A 24869-nucleotide genomic window follows, 5' to 3' on the forward strand; every position below is an offset into this window, starting at 1 on the left:
CAAGCACAAGTAGGAATGTTTTTGTATACTATGGGTCACTGTACATCAAATCATATTTGTCAAGAACGATTTCAACATTTCGATGAAACAATTAGCTGCCATTTTCACAATGTTCTAAATGCAATTTTATCCTTATCAGAAGAGTTCTTTCACCCTCCTGCAACTAATATGCCTCCTGAAATTCAAAACAATGAAAGGTTTTTCCGTTTTTCCAAGGTAATTTATAAACATTGTTTTTAGTTTAAAATCATGTGTTTTTCGTTTGATATTATGTATATAACATGGTTGACTATTTGAAAATTATAGGATTGCATTGGGGTTTTGGATAGTACTCACATTCTTGCTAATATTCCACTAAATCAGCAAGTTAACTTTCGTAATATGAAAAACGATATCACACATGTTTAAGAAAAAACGTTTTTTTTTAATATAAAAATAGTTTTTAAGAAAAATCTCAACCAAACATGTTTATTCAAAAACTGTTTTTGGAATAAATATTTTTTCAGAAAAATACTTTTTAAGAAAAAATGAGATCGAAACACCAACTAAAGTTTGCTAAAAAAAAAGAAAAAATAGCCAAAGTGGGTAACATACTTTTCCAAAAAAATCAATTTGGGTGACGTACTTTTTTTCTCGTCAATCTGGGTAACCGTACTTTTTAAATTCGTCAATCCAGGTAATCTATTAATTTGCCGTTCAAATCAGCCGTTATCTAATATAAACAAATTCCTCAATTCAAAAGTTTTTTCCAAAAAAAGAAAAATATTGACGAGAAAAATGGCAATCCAGGTAAATGTTGACGAGAAAAATGTTTTTTTCCATATGAGGAGGCCTGAAGATGTATTTGTGTCCAATATTTTTCTTTTTTGGAAAAAACTTTTGAATTAAAGAATTTATTTATATTAGATACGATTGATTTGAACGGCAAGTTAAAAAGTTAACAGATTATCTGAATTAACAAATTTAAAAAATACATTACCCAAATTGACGGGAAAAAAAAGTACGTTACCCAAATTGAATTTTTCGGAAAACTACATTACCCACTTTGGCTATATTTAAAAAAAAAAACACAAATGACCGTTATTTAGACATGCCCGCATCCCACCCACATTTGGGCAAAATATTTGGCATGCCCCTTATTATTATACCAACAAGACCCAGCGGTCAACCTACATTACATTAGTAAATTAAATGAAGTTCTCGAAACGGGGCAAGTCCAAAATATCAAATACCAAAAATAAAGAGTCCTATTACTGACGGACTCCATATTGTGTTGGGCAGACTAAAAAAAACAATTATTACAAGTGTGTCATTGGTCCCAAAAAATTGAATTCGAAAACCCCAGGCTTAAACGACTTCATTGTGCAAACCCAACGATATGGCCACACCGTTTGGACTGAGTCCCCAACGATGTGGCCACATCGTTTGGACTAAGTCTCAAACGGTGTGGCCACATCGTTGGGGACTCAGTCCAAACGACTTGGCCACATCGTTTGAGACTTAGGCCAAACAGTGTGGCCACACCGGTCAAGATGCCAAAAAACAAAATTTTATATTTTTTCAAAGTTCAAATCCCAAACGGTATGGCCATACCGTTTGGACTAAGTCCCCAACGATATGACCACACCGTTTGGGATTTGAACTTTGAAAAAAATATAAAGTTATGTTTCTTGGCTTCTTGGCTGGTGGTGCCATTAACACCGTTGATCGAGTCCCCAACGATAATGGCCACACCGTTTGAGACTTAGTTCAAAACGACTTGGCCACATCGTTTGAGACTTAGTCCGTAGCGTTAATAATACACCGGTCAAGATGCCAAAAAACAAAATTTTATATTTTTTCAAAGTTCAAATCCCAAACGGTATGGCCACACCGTTTGGACTAAGTCCCCAACGATATGACCACACCGTTTGGGATTTGAACTTTGAAAAAAATATAAAGTTATGTTTCTTGGCCTCTTGACTGGTGTGGCCACACCGTTTAGACTGAGTCCCCAACGATGTGGCCACACCGTTTGAGACTTAGTCCAAACGGTGTGGCCATATCGTTGGGTTTGCACAATGAACGACCTAGCCGGGTCGTTTAAGTTTTCAAATTCAATTTTTTGGGACTAATGACACACTTGTAATTTTATTTTATTTTGACTTTTTGAGACCAATGACACAATGACACACTTGTAATAATTGTACTTGTAATAATTGTTTTTTTTTTTTTTTGGGGGTCGGCCCAACACAGTATGGTCCGTCAATAACAAATACCAAAATAAATGAGGCCTGTTCTGGACTGGGCGGACTGGCTAGTAAGAACGTAGGCAAAAACTGTAGATTTAATCAGATTGATCACGACTGTAAGAAATCTTCTTGACTTATTCTTTCTTTCTTTTCATTAATCAATTTTCATATATAATGTTTGTTTTTCTGTAGGTTCTGTCCAATCAATCTGATTCGGTTTTTTTCAAATCTTCTTTTAAATTTTTCATTGATTGGATCTTTAATTGGGGCATCATAAATAAGAATGAGTAATAATCAGGCACCACCACCACCAATCCCCGGTTATACAATCAGTGGCCCAAACAATAATTCACCAACGCCCCGACCCGAAAAACGACCCACTCCTCTTGCATTTCAATCCCCAGTCCGTTTTTCGTCACCGACGTCTGCCCAGTCACCACATACTCCTTCACCTATACCCACTATTATACCTACTCATTTTAGTACTCCACCTGGTCCACCGGTTTTTTCGTCTCCGCTTAGACCACTTTTGTCCGCCCCTCCTTTTCGGACTTCACCTATATCTCCTCAGCCTCTTCCTCCTTTTTCGTCTTCGTCTTTACCCACTTCTTCTTCCCCTCCTCTTGTTCCTACACCAGAAAATGGGTACCCTACTATGTTACAAACTAGTAGTGCTGCTGTTTCTATGGACACTCAAGATGAATCTTCTCTTGTTTTGTTTTCCGCTCGCAAGGTAAATGTACTTTTATTTTTATTGTTGTTGAATTTTTCGCATGCTTCTTTGTATGGTTAAGAGAGTAATTTGATATTGCTTTTGCACATTTATATATGTATATAGGTATTGAAACAAAAGAAGAAAGCTAATGTACCAAGTTTGGGGTTCGGGGCAATAGTGTCCCCTGGGAACGAGATATCATCAGGTCCTCAAATTATACAACGTGACCCCCATCGTTGCCAGAACTGTGGGGCTTATGCGAATGTGTATTGTAATATTTTACTTGGTTCAGGGCAGTGGCAATGTGTGATTTGTAGGAAACTGAATGGAAGTGATGGTGAATACGTTGCTACTACTAGGGATGATCTTTCTAATCATCCAGAGTTGTCATCCCATATGGTGGATTATGTTCAAACTGGGAATAAAAGACCTGGGTATATACCTGTATCCAATTTGAGAACATCTGCTCCTGTTTTTCTGGTTATAGATGAGTGCTTAGATGAAGCACAGATGCAGCATATGCAGAGCTCTTTGCATGCCTTTGTTGATTCCCTTCCCCAGACTACGAGATTTGGAGTAATATCATATGGACGGACCGTGTCGATTTATGATTTTTCTGAGGGATCAATGGCATCTGCAGACATGTTTCCAGGTAAAGATTCGCCAACCAAGGAATCGTTAAAGTCATTGCTTTATGGAACTGGCATATACCTGTCACCCATTCATGCTTCACTGCCTGTTGCACACACCATTATCTCTTCTCTGAGTCCATACAAATGGAACTTGCCTGAAGCATCAAGGGATCGAAGCCTTGGTACTGCAGTTGAAGTTGCTCTTGCAATAATTCAAGGGCCATCAGCAGAAATTTCTCGAGGAATTATGAAAAGGTCAGGAGGCAATGGGAGAATCATTGTTTGTGCTGCTGGTCCTTGTACTTTTGGTCCTGGGTCAGTTCCTCATGCATTTAGTCATCCAAATTATCCATACATGGAGAAAACAGCAATGAAGTGGATGGAACATCTTGGGCACGAGGCTCATCGACATGATGTAGTGATTGATATTTTGTGTGCAGGAACATGTCCAATAAGAGTTCCTATTTTGCAACCCCTTGCCAAAGCCAGTGGTGGTGTTCTGGTTCTTCATGATGATTTTGGAGAGGCCTTTGGTGTAAACTTGCAAAGAGCATCTACTAGAGCGGCCAGCTCTGAGGGTTTGATGGAGATTAGATGTTCAGATGATATTTTTGTAAACCAAGTTGTTGGGCCTGGTGAAGAGGCTCGTATAGATACTCATGAATCTTTCAAAAATGATACTTCTCTTGCTATTCAAATGCTAAGCGTCGAAGAGACACAAAGCTTCTCATTATATATGGAATCAAAAGGAGATATCAAGAATGACTATGTTTACTTCCAGTTTGCTATTCGGTTTCTGAATGCTTGTCAAGCTGAAATTTCTAGAGTGACTACGGTTAGATTACCAACTGTGGATAGTGTTTCAGCATATGTTGAAAGCGTTCAATCTGAAGTGGCTGCAGTTCTCATTGCCAAAAGGACTCTGTTACGTGCCAAAACATCTTCTGATGCAGTTGATATGCGGATGATGATAGATGAAAGAGTCAAAGATATTGCTCTGAAATTTGGGTCTCAAGTACCAAAGTCTAAACTTTATCGATTTCCAAAGGAGCTCTCCTTACTTCCGGAGAATTTGTTCCATCTTAGAAGGGGCCCTCTTCTGGGAAGTATAGTTGGGCATGAAGATGAAAGATCTGTTCTACGGAATCTGTTCTTGAATGCGTCTTTTGATCTTTCACTTCGTATGGTGGCACCTCGTTGTCTAATGCACCGGGAAGGGGGCACTTTTGAGGAGCTTCCAGCATATGACCTTGCTATGCAATCTGATGCGGCAGTTGTGCTTGATCATGGGACGGATGTTTTCGTTTGGTTGGTATGCAACTGAACCTGTACTTAGTAGATGTCTGTGCTGAGGGTATATTTCTTTTTTAGCTTCCCGCTATATCTGTGTGTATAATGATATGTGTGTGCCTGTGTGTGTGTGTGTGCGTTCCAACAGTGGACCTACAAGATTGACTAACGGATGATTTTTTATGGTTACGACCTCTGACGAATCCCACTAGTGATATAGTAGTACTCACAAAATTTAGCTCATTTGGACAGTTCTAAACTTCTAATCAAGTTTAGGATTTATCTGATAGTCCATATTTTATCATTTTCCGAACACTCTGCTTGAAAGTTCACACATTCAAATGAGATGAACTTTTGTAATGGGCGTCTGTGTTGGAGAGATCATCTCCATTAGAAACTGACCCGAGTTCATATTGTTGGTCCACTTTTGGGATATTGGAGTCTAAATGAAAACTACAAGGGAGTAGTAGCTTCCATAATATATGTGTAGCAAAAAGCAAAGTGCATTGGTGGAAGAGTCACAGTGCACATGTGCGAAATGGGATGCCTATTAGTTTTTAAAATTCAAAGGGCCATTACTTTTTGATGCAACCTACCAAATGTGACCATTAATAACACCCAATTCAGGGGAAAAATAATTATTCTCGTTTTGCCTAAGAGACTTGTGATGTAATATGTACGAAATGCGATTTGTACTATAGGTACGAGTAATGCAGAATGCATGTTGTTTCTAAGCGATGTATGACATAACACAGGTATGTACGCGTGTCACTGTCTAGTTTACATTGACATTTCCCGTATGCCGATGGCATGCAAGTTTACTAAATTTAACATGCAAGGCAAAGCAATATGTGTTTCAGCAAGCACGTGTCGAGGGCATGAGAACACTTATTAAAATTAGATTGCCGAAGGTAACATGCATGTTGGAGGCACGCAGATATGTGGTAAAATCATGAGAGATGCTGAAGGCATGCGAGTTACATAAAACTTTGATTTCATTGGTAAATAGGGCACAGAGTGCTTATGAAACACACACTAGAGACTGCAACTGTCGTCACTAGTCACTCCAAATTCAACTGTCAAATCAACTTTGGTGTAACTCCCACGACTTAAATATATGTCGGGTGTTGGTTTCCTGTGGTACGCTTTGTGCCTTCTACGTTCCAAGTGCTTTCTATTTTTAATTATTTTTAATAAAGTAAGGGGTTCGGCAGGCCCCTTCAAAATTTGCGGTCTTACATAGATTCTCCCTTGGTTGTTCTCCTCTATGATATTACATAGCTTGGAGTCCACAGGTTGAACCAAAATGTTACATTCACTTATAGCAGTAGACAAAACAAGTAGAAGACCAACAGTTCTTGTGGATTCCAATATGATGCTCAAAACAAATAACATTTATCCCTAAAGCAATTCTATGAAATTCCTTGACTAGGTTCGGACAACACCATGGAGCTCTTTCTTTAGGGTTTATGGCATTGATCGCTCTGAAAGAGTCAGAAGTCCCCTGAATTTTGTTTATTTGAACTGACCTGTCTCTTAGTTCAGTAGTATAGCTGCACATTCAGCCTCAGAATTGGTTAGAAGTCACGACTCATAATCCATGTGCACATATAAGCAATTTTAACTATGATCACTGAAAATGATACAGAAAAAGACACACACACAGCTCCCTGTAACATACTCCGAAATATTATTCAAATTATATATCAGAAAGGATGTTTGGCATTTTATCATGTGCTAACAGTGCCAAGAAATTAGTAATGAAAATCACTTCAAATTCCGGGCCCATTTATAGAAACTCCGAAAACGCTTTGTCATGAGCTCCTTTTCCTCTTTGACTAATTAGGGCTTTTGATTTCTCATTAAAAGAAATGAATCTGATGGCTAAATGGGTCCTAGGGCTTGGCACGTATGCTAATTTTCTTGTATAGGGTAAATTAGGCTTTGATATTGGCATATAATGTATTTGATTAGGAATTTGGTATACATTTGTACATTCTGTTTCTTATCAAAACTTATTCCATTCTGTGTGGCATTTAGGGAACTGAACTTGCGGATCAAGAAGGGAGAAGTGCCGCTGCTGTAGCAGCATGCAGAACGTTAGCAGAGGAGCTAACTGAATTGCGATTTCCTGCACCTCGAATACTTTCTTTTAAGGTTGTTGCTATTTTATTCTTGACCACAGATACCTGATATATTTTCTTTTCCGTGTATACTTACATGATGGGGGGGGGTGGGGTGTTAGGAATTGTGCCACTTGAGATTTACCTCATTTACCATATTGGGGGTGGGGAAAAGTTGCAACTATATGAACCTTTTAAGAAAGGCCAAACTGTCTGCAAGCCTACTGGGCACCCGTATATATGGTAGTAGTGCTCTCTGTCAGTATTGTCACAGCGATATTAAGGCGTCAAACTTTGCTATCGGTGTAAGGCGCATGGTATTTTAGAATTATTTTTCTTTAGAAAAAGAAATTTTTTTTGTCCCACAGAGACTAAGGCGCGCAGCAGTTTTATACCGTTTGAGGTGGGGTTATAATCTTTGTAGGCTACTTGAGGTTTACCTCATTTACAATATTCGGGGTGGGGAAAAGTTGCAACCATATGAACCTTTTAAGAGAGGCCAAACTGTCTGCAAGCCTACTGGGCACCCTTACATATGGTAGAAGTTCTCTCTGTCAGTGTTGTCACGGCGATATTAGGGTATCCAAACTCTGCTATCGGCATAAGGCGCATGGTATAAAAATGCCACACGCCTTAGTCTCTACTGGGACAAAAAAATATCTTTTTCATAACAAAAGTAATTCTAAAATAATGTTTATAATCTGTCTTACTTGAAAGAAAAATCGATATGGCATTTATTCACAAAAATTAAAAAAAACTACCACAGAGCTTTTCACTGACTGCTGTTTGAGTCATGTATTGAAAGATTTGAAAAGTACATGATTCAATTGGCAGGAAAAAAATGTTCACGTACTAAATTGAATTATACGGTATAGTACGCTGAGCATTTTCATAAGATGTGAGTAGGGGATGTATTAGGGGCAAAAGGTGGGGAGAAATGGAAAATTGGGAATTCCTGTAGATGAGGCAATCTTGTTAAAGAAAGTAAGACAAATGGGAGGGTAAGTCTTAGAAATCCCAACTCTGGTAACTTTTAGAACCAAATCAAAAGGGAAAGAAACTTTTGACTTGCATGCTGGTAAGAGAAAGAATGAGCAAAAATAAAAATGAAAAATCATTTTTTACCGAAGATCTTGGTTTCACAGTTGGCATTTTGCTGCAGAACTCTCTTTCCTTAAACTCCAATCTTTGATGGGACCCACCAGGACATGAGTAAAAAATCTGAAAACAAGTTGACCTTGTGGCAGGACCTTATATTTATTTTGATGTGTTACAGGAGGGAAGCTCTCAAGCTCGATACTTTGTTTCGAGGCTGATACCAGCGCACAGGGATCCTCCTTATGAGCAGGTACGCAGAGTTGTTTTTTTATCCCTTGACTAAGGTCTTTATAGCGTGTCCTTGTTTGTTAACTAGATGACTCTTTATTCTGATCTTTCACTATCATGTACATTTTCAAACAAATTGAGAATAGTATTAGTGGAAGGAACAAAGGTAAATGTTTGGTGAAAACTAAGTTTGAGGGTCCACTTATTGCAGGAAGCAAGATTCCCCCAGCTTCGATCATTAACAGCTGATCAGAGGGCCAAGCTGAAGAGCAGCTTTCTACACTTTGATGATTTAAGCTTCTGCGAGTGGATGCGCAGCCTAAAATTGGTGCCTCCTGAACCAAGTTAAGCAATTGGACGATGGAGCGCTTTTGCAGTTATTGTTCTCTAGGTGAAGGGTATCACGAGCCAAAGTAATTGTGGGTGTAAATTCATATGGATTTTTTTTGCGGGACTTTTTTTTGCTTATGCTGTGATCTGAGATTAGTGGCGGAAAGCTTATTTTGTTGATACGAGTCATTTTGAAATTTAAAGCGGAATAATGAAATTCTCAATCTTAGACTGACCAATAATTCTCAGGAGAAGAGAGTGAAATTCTCAATCTTAGACTGACCAATAATTCTCAGTAGAAGAGAGTATTTCAACCATGAACTGCCAGTGCTGATGCAAAACAAATCCTGGCCGTGATGGATGGTGTCATTTGTAATGTTATTCAAGGCTAAAATGGTGGCATGACATGCTTATATCACTTAAGAAGTGACTGTTGAGTGTGCAGGTGGCCGTGTTTATTACATGACAGAGGTCAAATCAAGATCCTTGTTTGCTTGAAGTGCTTCCTTCAGTTCCTTGATGTGCTCCTTGACTCCTTGTTGAGTGATTATATCACAGCTTCAAACTGAAGACCAGTGCGTGTACTCTCTTATAAGCTTCACTTTATACTCATCATTATTTGCTTCTAGCCTGTCTGGTTTTCAACCGGTTTGGCTTTTATTCTTTGATTTTGATTTAGTTTGATCCTCTGTGGTATCTGGCGGGTTGCACATTTAGCTCTGACTTCATATTCCTTTGGAATAGGGATGGTTAGAAACTTGCAAATTCCTCACCTTCGATCCAGTTTGTTGTATCAATCTCAATCCATATGAACATTTACAGTACTTTTATCATAAAAAAAAATACCCTTCACCTATGATACTTTGACTGCAGTCATATGATAATATTGCGATTATTATCATGTAGCTCCCCAGACAAGTAGAATGTGCATGCAAAATAATAGAGGGGGAAAATAAATCCAATGCAGAGTGCACTCCAAGGTTGCAGGTTGCAATGGCAGAAATGAGTGCAGTGTGCACTAAGCTTACAATGAAAATATACTGGGCATTAAGTTTTTTGGTTATTTAAGTATTTAACTCAGGTAAATGTCAAAAACAACAAGTCTTTAATAATATATTACCAGGTGACCGCAAAGTTAGCAGTGTCCTTGCTCTAAAAGACTAAAACTCATGTTATCACCAACTAAATTGGGATTAATGGATTTCTATGCAAATTACCATTACCACGTAAGAGAACTACAAGAATGTCCAGTATAAACTAGCAACCCATTGGTACTCTGCTTAGTTGCTATTTCCTTATTCCGAGAGCCACAGAGAAATCCCATCTCCTGTCGGAGAAAAGAAAAGAAAAGTGGATCTTGGGCTCATTCTTACAATATCTATGTACAGCAAAACGTTCCCACACTAAATGTTTTGTCTTGTTTTTCTTTCAAACCGACACCATCTGTATATAAACCTATATAGCTACAAAGCATTTGTTCATCTCTTCAAACTCATGGCGTTTTCGGTTATATATGGATTTGTACATTGTAGTCGCAACTAGGAGTGAAAACAAAACAAAAAAGGTAATAAACAAGTAAATAATTAACGTATTCTTGGAGGACTTTAAATGATCAAACACCTGGATATGCAGGGGATGCCTCATCCCCCTCTTTCTTCAAAACTGAACAAACAGCCTGCTTCGAAATATGATTCTCAAGTTCCCTTGACACTTCTGTTAGTTTCAAATCAAAACTACTCCGATAATTCTTTTCGGACGACAATATGGTAGACGGAAACATGGTAGAAGACCCCGAAAACCGCCTTCTAGGACTTGAAAAAAATGGTGAAGATCCTTGAAACCACCCCTTTGACATTAGAGGTGATGTCCCTGACCCTGTAGCATATGCCGTGTTCTCCTCTGCATTCATCAGTGGCCCACATTTTGTCTCCAATGGCGGTGGCTTCAACTCCCCTGCCAGTTTTTGTTTCACAAGTCTCTCTTTTCCCATCTCTGCTGCCATTAGAGTTTTCTCTCTGCTCATCTTAATTAACTTCCAAGGGTCAATGCTTGCATGAAAGCCAGGCTTCTTTTTCAGGGTAGATGAATCTGGTTCTTTATCAATCCTTACGGAGAAGCTGGTTACTTCCTGAAATAACTGGGAGTTAGTCAAAGATGTTCAAGCCCAAAATACTAGAAGCTAACTGTTCTCTAACCTGACTTGTTTTTTGTCCGTCACAAATGAATCGTGATAAGAATTTTGGTTTTTCAGGTGAGTCATTTGAGCTGTCATCAGAAGAAGAATCCAAATCATCCAAAGTTTGCATAACCTTAGATTGATTTTCTTCTTTCATTGCCAAAATGTAATCATATGTTCGCATCCCCTGCCAAAAGAGAAACATAAATAAATTACAACATTCATTAACTATATTTTACCAAGCGAAACAAGTACAGTAAGAATATATCAACTAAACAAACTTGCTACAAAATGTGTTGTACAGTTGTATCCTTTTACTTCAAAAATAATGATCAAGAAACCAAGTTCCAAGTGAAAGTTTTTGTGGAAATAGGAATTACCTGAGGATGGACTGCGGATATACAAAAAGAATTCATTACCAAACACTATCAAATACCATCCTTTGACCATAGTTCTTGGCAGTCACTAAACAGAGTATTCATTTCCGCGGGTATCAAACCCAGCTCCATTTGTAGTATTTTAATCATTTTTTTTTTTCAATCCAGGATATAATCACATATATAAATCATATAGCTGGGCTTTATAAATAATGGAAGCCAAAACTTCTACCTCGAGCTCTTCTGGCAAAGAACTCATCGCAATTTGTTACATTTTGTCACTTAGAATCTACCAATGTGGCATTGGAACACTACAGGGAAGTACCATACACTGTAACAAGCTGAGTCTACTGATCCAACAAACTAAATGAAAAGCAACATCCATGTGTGCTTTGTACTCTACTTTTCTATACACAGTACGATGCGCTTGCTTGCATATAGGGATATGAACATTGCACCGAAGAATCACGAACTGGTTGCTTGTGAGCCACTATGGTTGTTGTCCACGACAACCGAACTTGAAACCCACAAATTGGAGAAGGGAATCACAAAAGAAACCATGCAAACTAATTAAACAAATACACACACGAAGAGAGAAAACCTTTCTCAAACAAACACAAAGTTTATTATCAATCAACCAAGTATGGCCAAAGGCCTAGAACTCAATATATAGACTAAAGGAACTATGGATCTAGAAGCTAGAAGCTAGCTTCTAATTCAAATTTAGAGACTAAAATACCTAATTTTCGAAATTAAAATTAAGCCTACAAAATAATCTACGCTAAATACCAAATTAGCAACCAAACAATATTCTAAAAATCCATAGTAATACGTAAACCAATATGGACTAAAACCAAGGGTTTAGAGTCCGAGAATACATCACAGTTCCTCAACATGAGGAAAACACTACTTTCAATGGTATGTTGAAAGGTGACATCAGGACTTTTAAGCTCAACCCTAATACAGTAATATCACTATATTGTCACTGGCGTGAAACATTTCCTACAATGCTGCTATAACCCTAAAACTAGTAGGAATCATCTCGCTACTTAACAATGAAAACATTCGGACACCTAATACCTCAGAAAATGGCACCAATCTCATTACCTTGTACAAGATGAACATAGTTAGGTCTGCCTATAAAGGTGTCAGGATAATAAGCCTCCTAGCCATTTAGAGTCGTTGCCATGTTAAGTTTCACTCCATACTTGAGTATTTACATGGACTTAATTGCAAAACGTAATCCAAGCCATGCACGGTTAATATAATTACAACATTCACACTTATTCACATAGGTGTTACAGCAGCAAGTCTCTCAGCCAATTTTCCTCCTCACTGTCCATCACTAGTGGAATCAACTATGCGTCCGAGTTCTTCAAGACACATTTACAAGTCATAAACATGTTCTACATTTGTTGTCAGCATTCCATTTTTAATCCTATGTCATAAGTTTAGTATGGATATTGAAACACTGAATATAAGGTGATGGGAGAATGAATGCACAATTTCTATTTATCTTCCCATCCACTTCTTGTGTCTCAATCTTATTGGTAACAGAGCCCACGGATTTTTATAGGGTTTCGTACACACCAGCACCACCTGTAAACAAGTTCCCACAACAGAACACCACCACCACCTCCAAAAAAAAGTTCCCCCACATCAAAACATCCTTTTGGGGGATGAACTATGAGTACAGATCAGTCCAGAGAACACATATCTAGGATATATTTCCTTTTCTTGTCGACATGTCCAGTGATCACAGATCTATGCAGTGAGTCCGTATATACTTATTCAAAATACAGGCTATTTTTCTGCTGGTGTCACTCCCCATAGACCAATTCCACGCTGTTTGCAAATTGCAAAAAAATTTGCCACTACAAAATCAGATATTTGGTGCTGATCTGCAGTTCAGACAACTGTTAAAACTTTCAAATATTTTATAATTTCTTGTTCTGTTAGATGATGATTTTTGGAGGGGGATTTCAATCAAAATACCCACGTTTTGATGCTTCGCAGAATGGTTTAAGCCCTTTTTGATGATTTAATTTTTTCTCACCCAGATCGGGTTGCATGGAAGACCACAGGTTGTGGTTTTTCTGATCACCCCTCAGGCCCTTACGTATAATTTGACACCACAGATTGTGGGTTTACTCTTGAACTATTGTTGATTTGTTGCCACTTGGTTCTTCAAATTTTTTCTTTCAACAAAGTTATCTTCAGGAAGGTGAAATTTTCTTCTAGTGGTGAACCCAGTCTAACAATTATTTTGGTGGTTCAATACTAAGATTACTAGAGACCTAGAGCTAATAAAGATATTACTCCAGAAGTTTAGATAACTTTGGAAAAAAACTCATAAGCCTAAGTGTTTAACAAATCACTAATGTCCTACTTGCTAGGAAAATTTCCCCTCTTGGCCTCTATCTATTACTCTGCTACATATATTGTCATGGTAAAACAGGACGGTTGTAAAAAGACCTTGAACTAACTGATCCTAAGTACACTCCGTAAGACAATGATAACTGGAACATTCTTGGATGGTAGTTCAGTTCCATGGAGAAGAGTACACAGTACTACACACACATTGTATGTATGACCAGACAATCCATTCAATGTGTTAACTGGTCATCCTGGACCAAGACTTATGCTCATGCCAGAATTAACTCGACGATCTATGAGTTATGTAAGGACGTTACTCAGGCAACTTAAGGCACCCAAGATTGGCAGATTATTTTGGTTTTCTTCTGTCACGTTGGGACTTGGGAGGAGCTAGCCGATTATGAATCCATCGGAGAGCTTTCTGCTGAAGCTTTGGGTCAGAGGTTAACATATTGACAGATTTCTCTCATGGTTGAGGCCCTTCGTACTAGGATCCCCATGATTTTTGTTGTTCGAGCCCTATGCCATGATTGATGGAGACGAGCTTCAATATTGCGTTTTGTTTTTTTTTTTTATATATTTCTCTAAGTCCTGGCCTTACTATTGCACCCATCACAATCAGATGGCTTTTGTAGCCAATTTAGATACCTCCAATACACGTAGACATACAGGAAACTGTGGACATGGGGATGCTACTATCTGTGTTGAGTATGGCAAACCCAGTCATATTAGAGCTAGACGTTTCAAGCTCTACTCTCATTTGATCTGTTCTAACACTTCTAGATGATCCTCCTTTACTTCTGCAATTGTTGAGTCTCCAGATTCCAAGTATACTTTTGCTCTTTCGTCTGGCCTGATAGATTTCAAATAACTCCAAAACTGTATTAATGTGATACTCAGAGATCATCTTTGCTCTCAGGCTACTACCTCACCATAAGCTGTATATGCTATTACTTCATCAAGCATCTCATCTTCCTGCCATGTCAACCATAGTTATCAGACCCAACCCGGTGGAGGTAGTGGGTCACTGGGTTATTGGTTCAACCAGTGGGTTATTGGTTCAACCAGTGGGTCACTGAACATATATAATTAATACTTATATTTATTATTTGTAATATATTATGTATAAATTTGATGGCTAAATATCATGAAATTGTGAGTAGCGCAGTGGTTTCAGAGACCAAAGTTCAAACCCAGCCAATGTGTTTTGTTTTGTTAAAAAACGTATAGTAACAAAGAATTAAATTAAAATCATGAATTATAACAACCAACAGTTGGGGTGAAGTGGTTGTGCCACTTTCTCTCTCTCTTTTAACCCAAGGTTCGAATCTCGACAGAAAAATGGAAAAATGAACTTTTACAATTTATGCGATTAAGTTGGTTCGGAAACCCAGCTGGACCGTCCGGGTTTAAGTGGTTTGATTGAAAACCGGATGAGTTAACCGGTTTTGGCCTGGGCTACATGCATAAACAATCTAGTAACTGACACAATCCGGTTTAATAACTGGGTCACCAGTTTACTGGGTCAAACCACCGGGCCAGGCCGGGCCGGGTCTGATAACACTAATGTCAACCCAGGGTCTCCTACATTAATCAATAAAGTGTTGTCTTCTATACCGCGCCAGGTGTGCTTTACTGATGGTTCATTTACACCTATCACCAGCAAGGGTAATGTCTGCTTGTCCCTTGATGTATCATTATATTTTGTTAATTATGCTGCTCGGCTTGCCTTAGAGCATCTTTAGCAGAGCAACCAAAAAAATACCAAGCAACTTTAGGAGCAACATCAAAAAAACACCAAACAACTACACGGTTTTGCCAAAACCGCGCCATATAGCCCACGCGATTTTGCCAAAACCGCGCCACTAAAGCCCAACTGACAGGCCCAAGCCCACACGGTTTTGGCAAAACCGCGCGGTGTTCAGAACACCGCATGCTACTTCTATATAAACAGCTCCAAAGCCGCGCGGTTCAATCACTTTCACCTCTTTTCACAATTATAAAACTCTCTCCTTAGTTAAAAAAACAAAAAACTACCTAAACTCTTAAAATTTGATATGGATCTTTTTGAACCTTTCGACGGTGATGATTGACAGTACACATACGACATTGGCGATGAGGGAGAAGAACCTGAGGAAGTAGAATACGGTGGGGGAGAAAACAGTGAGGGAGAAGAACCCGAAGATGTCGCGCCGACTGATAGACATCCCTATGTACTGGAGTATCAGATGAACGACTTCGATTGGCAATTTGCACCTGGAGAAGCACTTGATATGGAAGTTGTGTCTTCTACACGTGATACAAAACACGTGTCGAGTCGCGATGGCTAATACTTCGAATTAATTAGTTTTGATTAAATATTTTGAATATTAATTAGTTGAGTTAGACCAATTAATTATTTATCTTATAATGCATTATTTTTTTTTTATAATATCGGCATGTTGTTGACTCACCGAAGTTAGATCGGGCTTTACTTGGTGTTAGAGAGTCTTTGGAAGGTTATTAGGAGTTTGGATGAGTTTGTACATATTAGAAATAGTATTTTGTATACACCTTTGGGTATTTTGATTGATCACGGATTATGAGAAGGCCGATTGGGCGTTAATTCATAGCTTTAGTAGAAAGATGGTGGAGTAGAACTCATACATTTCATTTTCCTTGTCGGAGTTAGGGTTCACACCACTAGACTTCACTATGATTTCTGGGTTGAGTATCGGTATAGGCCAACCAATACCTTTTTATACAAATTATGAGAATATGGATAGTATGCTTATGAGTTTTCCTCGTTTGGGTGCGGATGCTTATGATTCTTCTGGGATTAAGCTATCTCATATTAAGATCGCATATATGGAACCCTCTTGCATCCCGATACACGAGTGGAGTTAGCTTTGATCGCTCTACCGGTAGTGAGGGTCTTGTCCGATTATGTTAAGGCTTTTTATGTTTTTATTGGGCATGTTTTGTTTCCCAATGGTTATTCTACCTGATGCGGTTGGGATATTATGCTTATGTATCGATTTGCATACTATGAGAGATTATGACTGGGTAGCTCGGTATATGCCACATTGATATCGGCGTTAGATAAAGCTTCACGGATACATTGAATAGAAGTCCCCGATTACGGGATTCACGGGACTTTTAGAGATTTGGTTTTATGAATACTTTTGATGTATTTGTCCTAACATAGACATGATTGTTGATACTAAGCCCTAGATTTGCTAGTTGGTCGGGCCTCACTTGACTTCGAATGTAGGCGCGATTAGGAATAATATCCGTGTATGGCTCGTGCTTCATTGATATTAGATCATTGTCATCTATTGAGTGGAGACCTTGGCGTTTGTCTACTTGCCTTTGATGATCCAACAGATGCGGATGCTTGTGTGTTGTCCGTCGTCCGCGAGTTGTGTTTGCGCGACGCGATTTGTATGGTTTGATCTTGTGGCGACGGATATTTGGACATTATAGAGTTCCATGTGCTCCCATGCGGATGTTAGTGATGCAAAGTCGTGGGGTAGAATTCAAGTTCATGAAGTTCATGCCGTGGGTGGTCCTTAGCGGATCGTCTTCTTTTATTGTTGAAGCGGGCTGGCGTCGATTATTATAGATGGTGGAACCGTGTCTCCATGGGTCCGTTATTGCCTCATCTGTTGGTCGGGCTAACAACTTCGAGTTTGTGGGCTGGAAGGGGATGAGGCGTGAGCTACGTATTCCTCATCCGCCCGCTTACAAACCCACAACCTCTCGAATACATATCATCCGAATCCCCGGTAATGCGCGGTAATCCTCAAATGTTTGCCGGTGTGTGGACTGATGGGGAGCCTACTTATATTTCCATTCTGAGGTGCCTCATGCTCGTTTCTCGAGTTAGAGCAGCGTATTGATCGATATACCATAGTGAGTTTAATTGTTTTATTTATCTTCTTCATTATATATATAATATGTACTCACACCGTATTTTCTTGGATTTTTAGTTTTTTTTAGAAAGATATGAGAACCGTGTTCTTATGTTTGATGGGATGAGGGATGCCTCAGTATCATTATAGCCAAGAAAAAGAGGAGGCATATTCTCGGACCATATCGGCAATCCCAATTAATGCGTATGGCCGAGACTTCGAAAAGCATATGAGGATATCGCGCAAGTGTACACGCAAAGAACATCGGGGATATATGGAACTTCAGTGAAATAGTTAACCTCTCTGTCGCGGGCGCAGAAGATTATAATTATCGATTAGGAACTTAAAGGAGGCGGCTTGAACGTCGAATAGATAGAGGGGAGGGGATCGAGTGGTAAAAGTAAGAAGAAAGCTAAATAAATTTGATGTAATATGATAGGTTTTGGATTATTTTGGATATTATATGATTATATTATAATCATAGATTTTGGGCTCCATAATCATAATCATAGGTTTTAATTTCTTTAATTTTTTCGATTTTGAATTACAATTTTGAATTTCTTCAATTGCACAATTGTTAATTTCTTAACTTCTATGCCTGAACTCATAATTTTTCAAGTTCTATGCACCACGCCTCTAATTTTGAAAAAAAAACGCATTACGCTTTTGGCAAAACCGCACCCATTGAAGCCCAAGCCCACGCGGTTTTGCCAAACCGCGCCCTAAAGCCCATTTAGCGAAAGCCCCACGCGGTGTTGGAAAAACCGCGCGGTTTTGGCAAAACCGCGTGAGTGATTTGATACATCACCAAACCTGAAACCAAATATTGGTCGATTTGGTGTTTGGTTTGGTGTTTTCATCAACATGTAGAGAATTTGGTGTTTGATGCTAGGTTGATATCACTGCTAAAGATGCTCTTAGCCCTTAAGCCTTCTCTCTAATAGTTAAGTGACTTTTTCCAGACCATTGTTCTGTTCTAAGTCCAACTTAGTCTATGTTTGATGTTGTTGCAAATTTGCAAAATATTCCTACATAGAATTTGAAGAATAGAGGTAATTTAAGGACGTAATAGCCAAAGGTGAGATTTGGAAGTTATCACTCAAAAGCAAAGCTTGGACTGAATTTGCTTCTTCTTTGGTATGTAATTAATGGTGGAACAACCTACCATTCCCTTGAATCAGTCCACTCTAATTCTAAAAGATTTATGTTCTCTATCCAATTTAAAATTCTTTGACAGAAAAATTCCAAAACACCTTCATTCTCAAATGATTCTAATTACCATGGATCTTTAGATTCATTTCACCCATATACTCTATCTATAGGAACACCTTTTGCATCACAATGCAAAGGAAAACGACTTGGTGTGGTACCTTTACCCACATTTTCAACATTGCCATATTTAATGAATGAGGATTTAAAAATTTTGAACTGGTTTCATGCAAAAAATACCTTGCGAATGAGAACCACATGAAACATAAAGAGTTGTCCCAATGCTGCTGAGCAATATGACATCATCAACACCAATAAAACCTGAAAATACATAACACAATCAATGAGAATAAGAAAAAGGATGAGACAATGCAGAATACCTTCTCACTTTTAGATGGAGAACAGAACATGTGTAAGTGAAACATAATCACAAAAAGGTTACCGATATTGCTGCAAGGACCCCTCTTGGAAACTCTACATTGAGTTTCCTAAACAGCTCCCGCTCTACCCCTTTCTTATCAGCAAAACACCTTATAAATATGGCAACTGACGCTCCTCCTTCTATGATAAACTTCATGACATTAAAGGAGCACAATTAGAAAGTTGGGCCCTATTAATCATTTCAAGGACATTGCAAGTGAAAGAAATGAAAAGGAAAGCACCAAATCACTGACCATTAACAGTACAAAAACTAATAGAAGGATAAAGCTGATGTAGTTCTTCTTCCCAATACAGTTGTTTAACCACTGCATCATCAAAAAACTCCCAATCTCTGCTACAAAAAATATACCACAATTTCCAGAAATAAAGAAAACTAAACACAGCCTCTGACCTTGCAATGATGATCAAACCCGTCAACACAACGGTTGCAAGTCCTACAATGCTTGCTGTTCTTTTTCACCTGAAAAAAAATTGCATAAATATCAATCACCTCCTTATTAGCTTGTACAAACTAAACAAAAAAAGTGAAGTCATATAAACAGCAAAGACAATACTGGGCCAACCTCAAAATTACAGAGGGAACAAAAACTGGTGTCGTCTTCTTTCACATCAGGGGCAACAGCATTCTCCTCCAATACAAGTAAGAAAGGTAATAAAGGCTCCTCCCTTAAAACATTACTTTTCCATGGGTCCAAATACTTACTCCTAATAAAACACTTGAGTATCTTCCTCTCCATCCTCCTCAAAAACCTCATTACAATCTGAGCTAGTATACTCCCATAATTTAGCTTTTTAAACACATTCCTTTTAGTCCTTTTCTTCTTAAATCTAGTTCTATCACTTGGGTCAATGAGTGTACACCTTATAAATAAAAGCATCACTGAAACCGCCTGTTTAAGTAGACGAAAAAATTCAAGATAAGTCAACATTTGGACTATATAAAAAAAAAATAAATAAATAATGTAACATACCACAAATGAGAACAGTGTGAGTATTGTGATTTCAGCTACTCTATTCCCTAAGAATGGCCCCAAGAAAGCGTAAAACGCGACGAGAATGAAACTGTATACTGCCATTCCTACTATCTGCAAGTCAAAAAATAAATTTGAACCATATCAAGTTTGGTCTTGAAAAAAACGTGAGAAAAATGTGAAAAATATAAAAGACCTGTAAGGGGTGGAGAGGGCGTTGCCAGCCATGGCGTCTCATTTTTGAGATCCACTGATGGGTAAAGTTGTAATAAGTGGAATATAGAGTTGAGAGTTATGCTGCCGCTCACTTGCTTTGTCTTTTGGGGTATTTGAAATTTGAATGGAAAAAGGGTGGAAAAGCATCTTCACTTTGTAGACTTATTTCTATTTTATGACCATTTTGCCATGAATGTCGTCGGACCGTTTTAGACTTCAGGAGTTTAGGGTGGTCATTTGAGTTTTTGGAGAGGGTAAAAATGACTATATCTTTGTCTTTTGCCCACATAGGCAGCTTGCAGGACAGTTCGCATGTTTAGAGGTGCATTTAAGCTTAGAGTAATCAATAATATGACAAAAATTAAGTCTACTAATAGCATCTTTAGAGCATCATCAACGCGTTGTTTCATCAACGCGTTGTTATTTTTTATTTTCAATGTGACAGTTGACAATGTTTATAGCAATTTGAGTCACCAACGCGTTGTCAAATTATCGTTTCTATTATAAGAATTGTCAAAACTTGAGCCAAATTGGTTAAGAAAATAGAAATGGTGTGCACGGTACAACTTGACCCGTCCCAAGAGTGGGACGGCTTTAGCCGTCCAAATTTTTTTTGTTTTTTTTCTAATAAAAAATTCAAACAGTTCAATTTTGTACCGTTGGGTTTTATTACCATTGGGCTTTTGCATTGTTGGGCCTGAACGATTTTAGAATATTTACAAAAATTATACCGTTGGGCTTTTGTACCGTTGGGCCTGAACATGTATTTGAGTGGTATTAGATTATGCTTTAGCGTACTAATTTATTTAAATTTTATGTTGTAATCTGTTTTTATTATTTACGTGTATGTTTTTCTTTAAATAAAATTGTATTTTGTTTTAATGAAAGTGTATTTTCTTGAAAAAATGTGTTTGTTTATAAGTTGAAATTAAAAACAAATCAACTCAACTAGAAATGAAAAACATTACAACTTAATTTGAAATAAAAATACAAAATATCTTATAAAATTCTACGGACTTAAAAACACATGCAAAACAATTAAAGACAATACACTAGGGAATTAAACAAAATACAAATATTACATATCCTACACTTAAATTCTAAGAGGTACGACTTGTTTCTCCACCACACATTTTAGGATTGCATTGATCGCACAAGCCACACCTAGGGCAGAAATCTACTGCTTCCTTGCAAAAATGACATACAGGTATGTCAACCTTTTTTGAATGATAGATGTTGATATTTGAGGGACAATCATCAACATCACACTTTAGAAGTTTGTCTTCCAATGTTCCATCATCATTGATAGTTATGACCACTATCATCATGCCGTTGCATTCAGGGTTTGGGCATTTGATGTTAATGTATGGACATGAAGTAGCGTAATGATCAATTTCCTTACACCACTGACAAATCTCAAGTGTAGAAATATAGACAATATTTGATCCGCCCATATTGGTAGTTGAAGTTGAGAAAGATTAGAGAATGAAAATGAGAAGCTGAAGTGAGGAATGAAAATGACTTTGAATATATATGCAAAGGCCCAACGGATAGAAATATATCCGTTGGGAATAAATGCCAACAGATATAAATTGATCCCCCCTTGGGAATAATGCCAACGGATATAAATTGATTGGAGGAATAATAAATTGAAGCCCATGGGCTTATTAGTCACGTTCACATGGGCTTGATTGTTCACATGAGAATTTCTTTGTCTACATAATAAAAAGCATGTATAGATTCTAAGTAATAATTAATGTAATGTCTTGAATTTAAATTAACGTAATGTAATAATTAATTTAATGCATAAAAAAAATTGGACATAGCCTCCTTTGTTTAATCAACATAATTCATATACCTAAACCTGTTAAGATTCTCAAAAACCTGTTCAAACCCTAAAAAACAACAACAACCAACAACCAACAACAAAAACAATGACATAACTAAATTATTAATAGTGCAATATAACACTATGGAGCACTGCCCTGACTGCTCTGGCCACTCCCTCTCCGTTTTCACCCTCTCTTATTAGGAGTACTGTCTTGTTGCATGATATCAGTAGCAATTCTCTAAAACATCAACACAATGCAATTAAAATATAAAATTGAATATATATATATATAAATGAAAATGTAAAACATATAATAAAATTACCAAGGCTTCCAATTCGTTTGTCATCTCAGCCATCCTACGCTCAACGTTTGCTCTTTGCATTCGTTCTTCGTCTAAATAGCCATAATAATGTTGAGTGTGCTCAATTAAACTAGCTCGAAGCCCCTGGTTGATTTGCCTTTCATCTGTTTCCTGCATTGTGTCAATATTGTATATAAGTTAAATATACATAGTGTGTTTAAATTAACATAATGAAATATAAATATACCTCATTAAACTGTTGTAGATCAGGTACAAGCACCGGACGCTCCAAGTGAAATGTGGTCTCCATTCCCTGAGAACTAACAATGCGGTATGACCATGGGTCATATGGATCACTAAGTGGGGGTGTATAACCATGATATACTCGGATGATCTTGTGGAACTTGCGGGTTAAGGGAATTGGGCGTCTCGCCTAAAACTCGACTAGTTCGCGACATCCATGTTTGCACCTCTATATAGTGGACCATGAGATAGGCTTCCCTAGAAACTTTCCTTGATAAGTCTCATAATCAAGACTTGAGTTCACATCAACATAATTTGTAAAACACGGCCACGCACTCTCAATGAGATACCGTTCAATCAAATTCTCTGAAACATCCATGGCACGCATATCTGTGGGTGGGGGAGCAGGAATATACGTATATCCAATGGTTTTCATAGTCACCCTATCTCCAAGGAACCAAGCACGTATATCAGGGGCTTGCAATATGAATCTTTTTAACGACATTAGAGTACTATGCTGACAGATATGCATATTCTCAAATTGAGAACCTTGCCACGGACTCCAAACAATAGATTTCATACTTTTTGTCTCTATTTGGATCCTAGCAGCTTGAAGATCATTATGGACCTCTTCTTTTAATCTAGCATGACCAAAAACAGCCCATCCCTGTGGGCGAGGCCATAAGTCCTTATTCCAATCCTCTTTCAGTATAGGGTTTAAGCAAGCCAAATACTCATACCACCAGTACTGAAATAATCAAATGAAAGTGTATCTAATTAATTTAAATTATATAATATTTAACTAACAAAATAAAAGATTATATCTTAAAAGTTAAATCCTATTGAATTACCTGTAGTATCCAAGTAATTCCGTTGCATTGCTTCCCCATTTGATTTGTTTGTACAAACAAATCAAGCCCTGTATATAAATGTGCCATGAAAGCACCTCCCCAATCAAAATCTTCCAAGTTATCAAGGTCTACCAAAGACGCTAACCAACCAGCCCGAACCCCAGATTTTCCTGTTGTAAAACCAACTTGGCCCAAAAAATATAACAAAAAAATCCTGATAAACTCATCCTCCTCCGCAGAGTTTGGGTCCAAATATAGGGCGTCAACTTCATGTTCTAAACAATATTCAATACTCAATCGGTGCATGAATTTTTCTCTGATGTACAGGTTCAAAATGTATTTGCCATCCATATTCTCTAAAACAAGTTTACCTTCAACATCAAACAACGAAGGCAGTAGAGTCTTCAACCTTTCAAAATCATCTTCGATACTTGAATCAAACAAAACTGGCTTCTTCTCGCCCACACTTAAACCCGTTAGCATTGTCAAGTCAAGTGGTGTGATACCAATCTCACCACATGGAAGGTGAAAAGTGTGCGTGGTGTGCCACCATCGTTCATGAATGCAAATATCGATTGGACGATCGGTCGAATGCTTCATTACCGATATCAATGGACCAAAAGGTGTTCCCAAAATTCGAGCTCTTCGTGCTCCATTTCCTCCCCTCTTTCCACTAGATGACTCCGAAAGTCTTTAATAGTCGGCATTAGCATCTCCATCTCGTCGAACTCATTTTCTATAATCGTTGAGGCATTTAATCAAACAGGTTAGTATCGTTAAATTTTAAACACGATTTTAAATCAAAATCAATTGAACAACGTTCATAAACTCATACTTACTCCGTCGGTGTTATATAAACACCGAAACATGCATGTCCGGATTGGGAGCCAATGTCGGATGATCAACAATACTCAATCTCGTGGAAAATTGAAATCATTTTTCGATGCGAGTTCACTCTCATTTTCGGAGGATTTGAACTCCCCGAGCCACGATAATAGTCTTCTTTACGTCCAAATTGGACGACGTTGATCCATTGCAAAAAACAGAAACAAATTTGGTTGAAAATCGAATTTTTATTGGGTGATTGAAGGTTTGGATTTTGAGTTATGTTGGTGAATTCTTGCGGGGCAAATGTTACTGGAACATTGTTCGCGCGTTTTCAAATAAAATGGGCTAATAGAGTGCACGGGAGAACTACTCCCGTTTTAAAAAAATTTGGAGTGGGACGGGACAACTTTACCCGTTCAAATTTTTTTAGCAAAATTTACCCAGACCGCATTGTTTCATCCCTTCCTTTTAGAAATTTTTCGCTCCTAAAAATGATGATGTGTCACAA

The 24869-nt window shown here is 38.0% G+C and overlaps 2 protein-coding genes across 2 annotated transcripts; one reads left to right on the forward strand and one right to left on the reverse strand.

The window, feature by feature from the left end:
• Positions 1–2215: 2215 nt before the first annotated feature.
• On the forward strand, positions 2216–8886 carry LOC147516112 (Sec23/Sec24 protein transport family protein). The gene is made up of 6 exons (XM_086588766.1): positions 2216–2347; positions 2424–2964; positions 3070–4890; positions 6909–7025; positions 8268–8339; positions 8529–8886. Exons 2-6 carry the CDS (start codon positions 2515–2517, stop codon positions 8664–8666), a joined length of 2598 nt encoding a protein of 865 aa, XP_086444892.1. The 5' UTR covers positions 2216–2347; positions 2424–2514; the 3' UTR covers positions 8667–8886.
• Positions 8887–10042: 1156 nt separating this feature from the next.
• LOC147516113 (DHHC-type zinc finger family protein) lies at positions 10043–20442 on the reverse strand. The gene is made up of 9 exons (XM_086588767.1): positions 20287–20442; positions 20091–20204; positions 19683–20009; positions 19511–19579; positions 19353–19424; positions 19121–19249; positions 18919–18999; positions 10843–11010; positions 10043–10775 (listed from the first exon to the last, which is right to left on the reverse strand). The coding sequence occupies exons 1-9, from the start codon at positions 20326–20328 to the stop codon at positions 10260–10262; spliced, it is 1518 nt and encodes a 505-aa protein (XP_086444893.1). The 5' UTR covers positions 20329–20442; the 3' UTR covers positions 10043–10259.
• Positions 20443–24869: the final 4427 nt, after the last annotated feature.

This window comes from Coptis chinensis, chromosome 2 (genome assembly GCF_015680905.1).
Source record: "Coptis chinensis isolate HL-2020 chromosome 2, ASM1568090v1, whole genome shotgun sequence".
NCBI classification, from domain to species: domain Eukaryota; kingdom Viridiplantae; phylum Streptophyta; class Magnoliopsida; order Ranunculales; family Ranunculaceae; genus Coptis; species Coptis chinensis.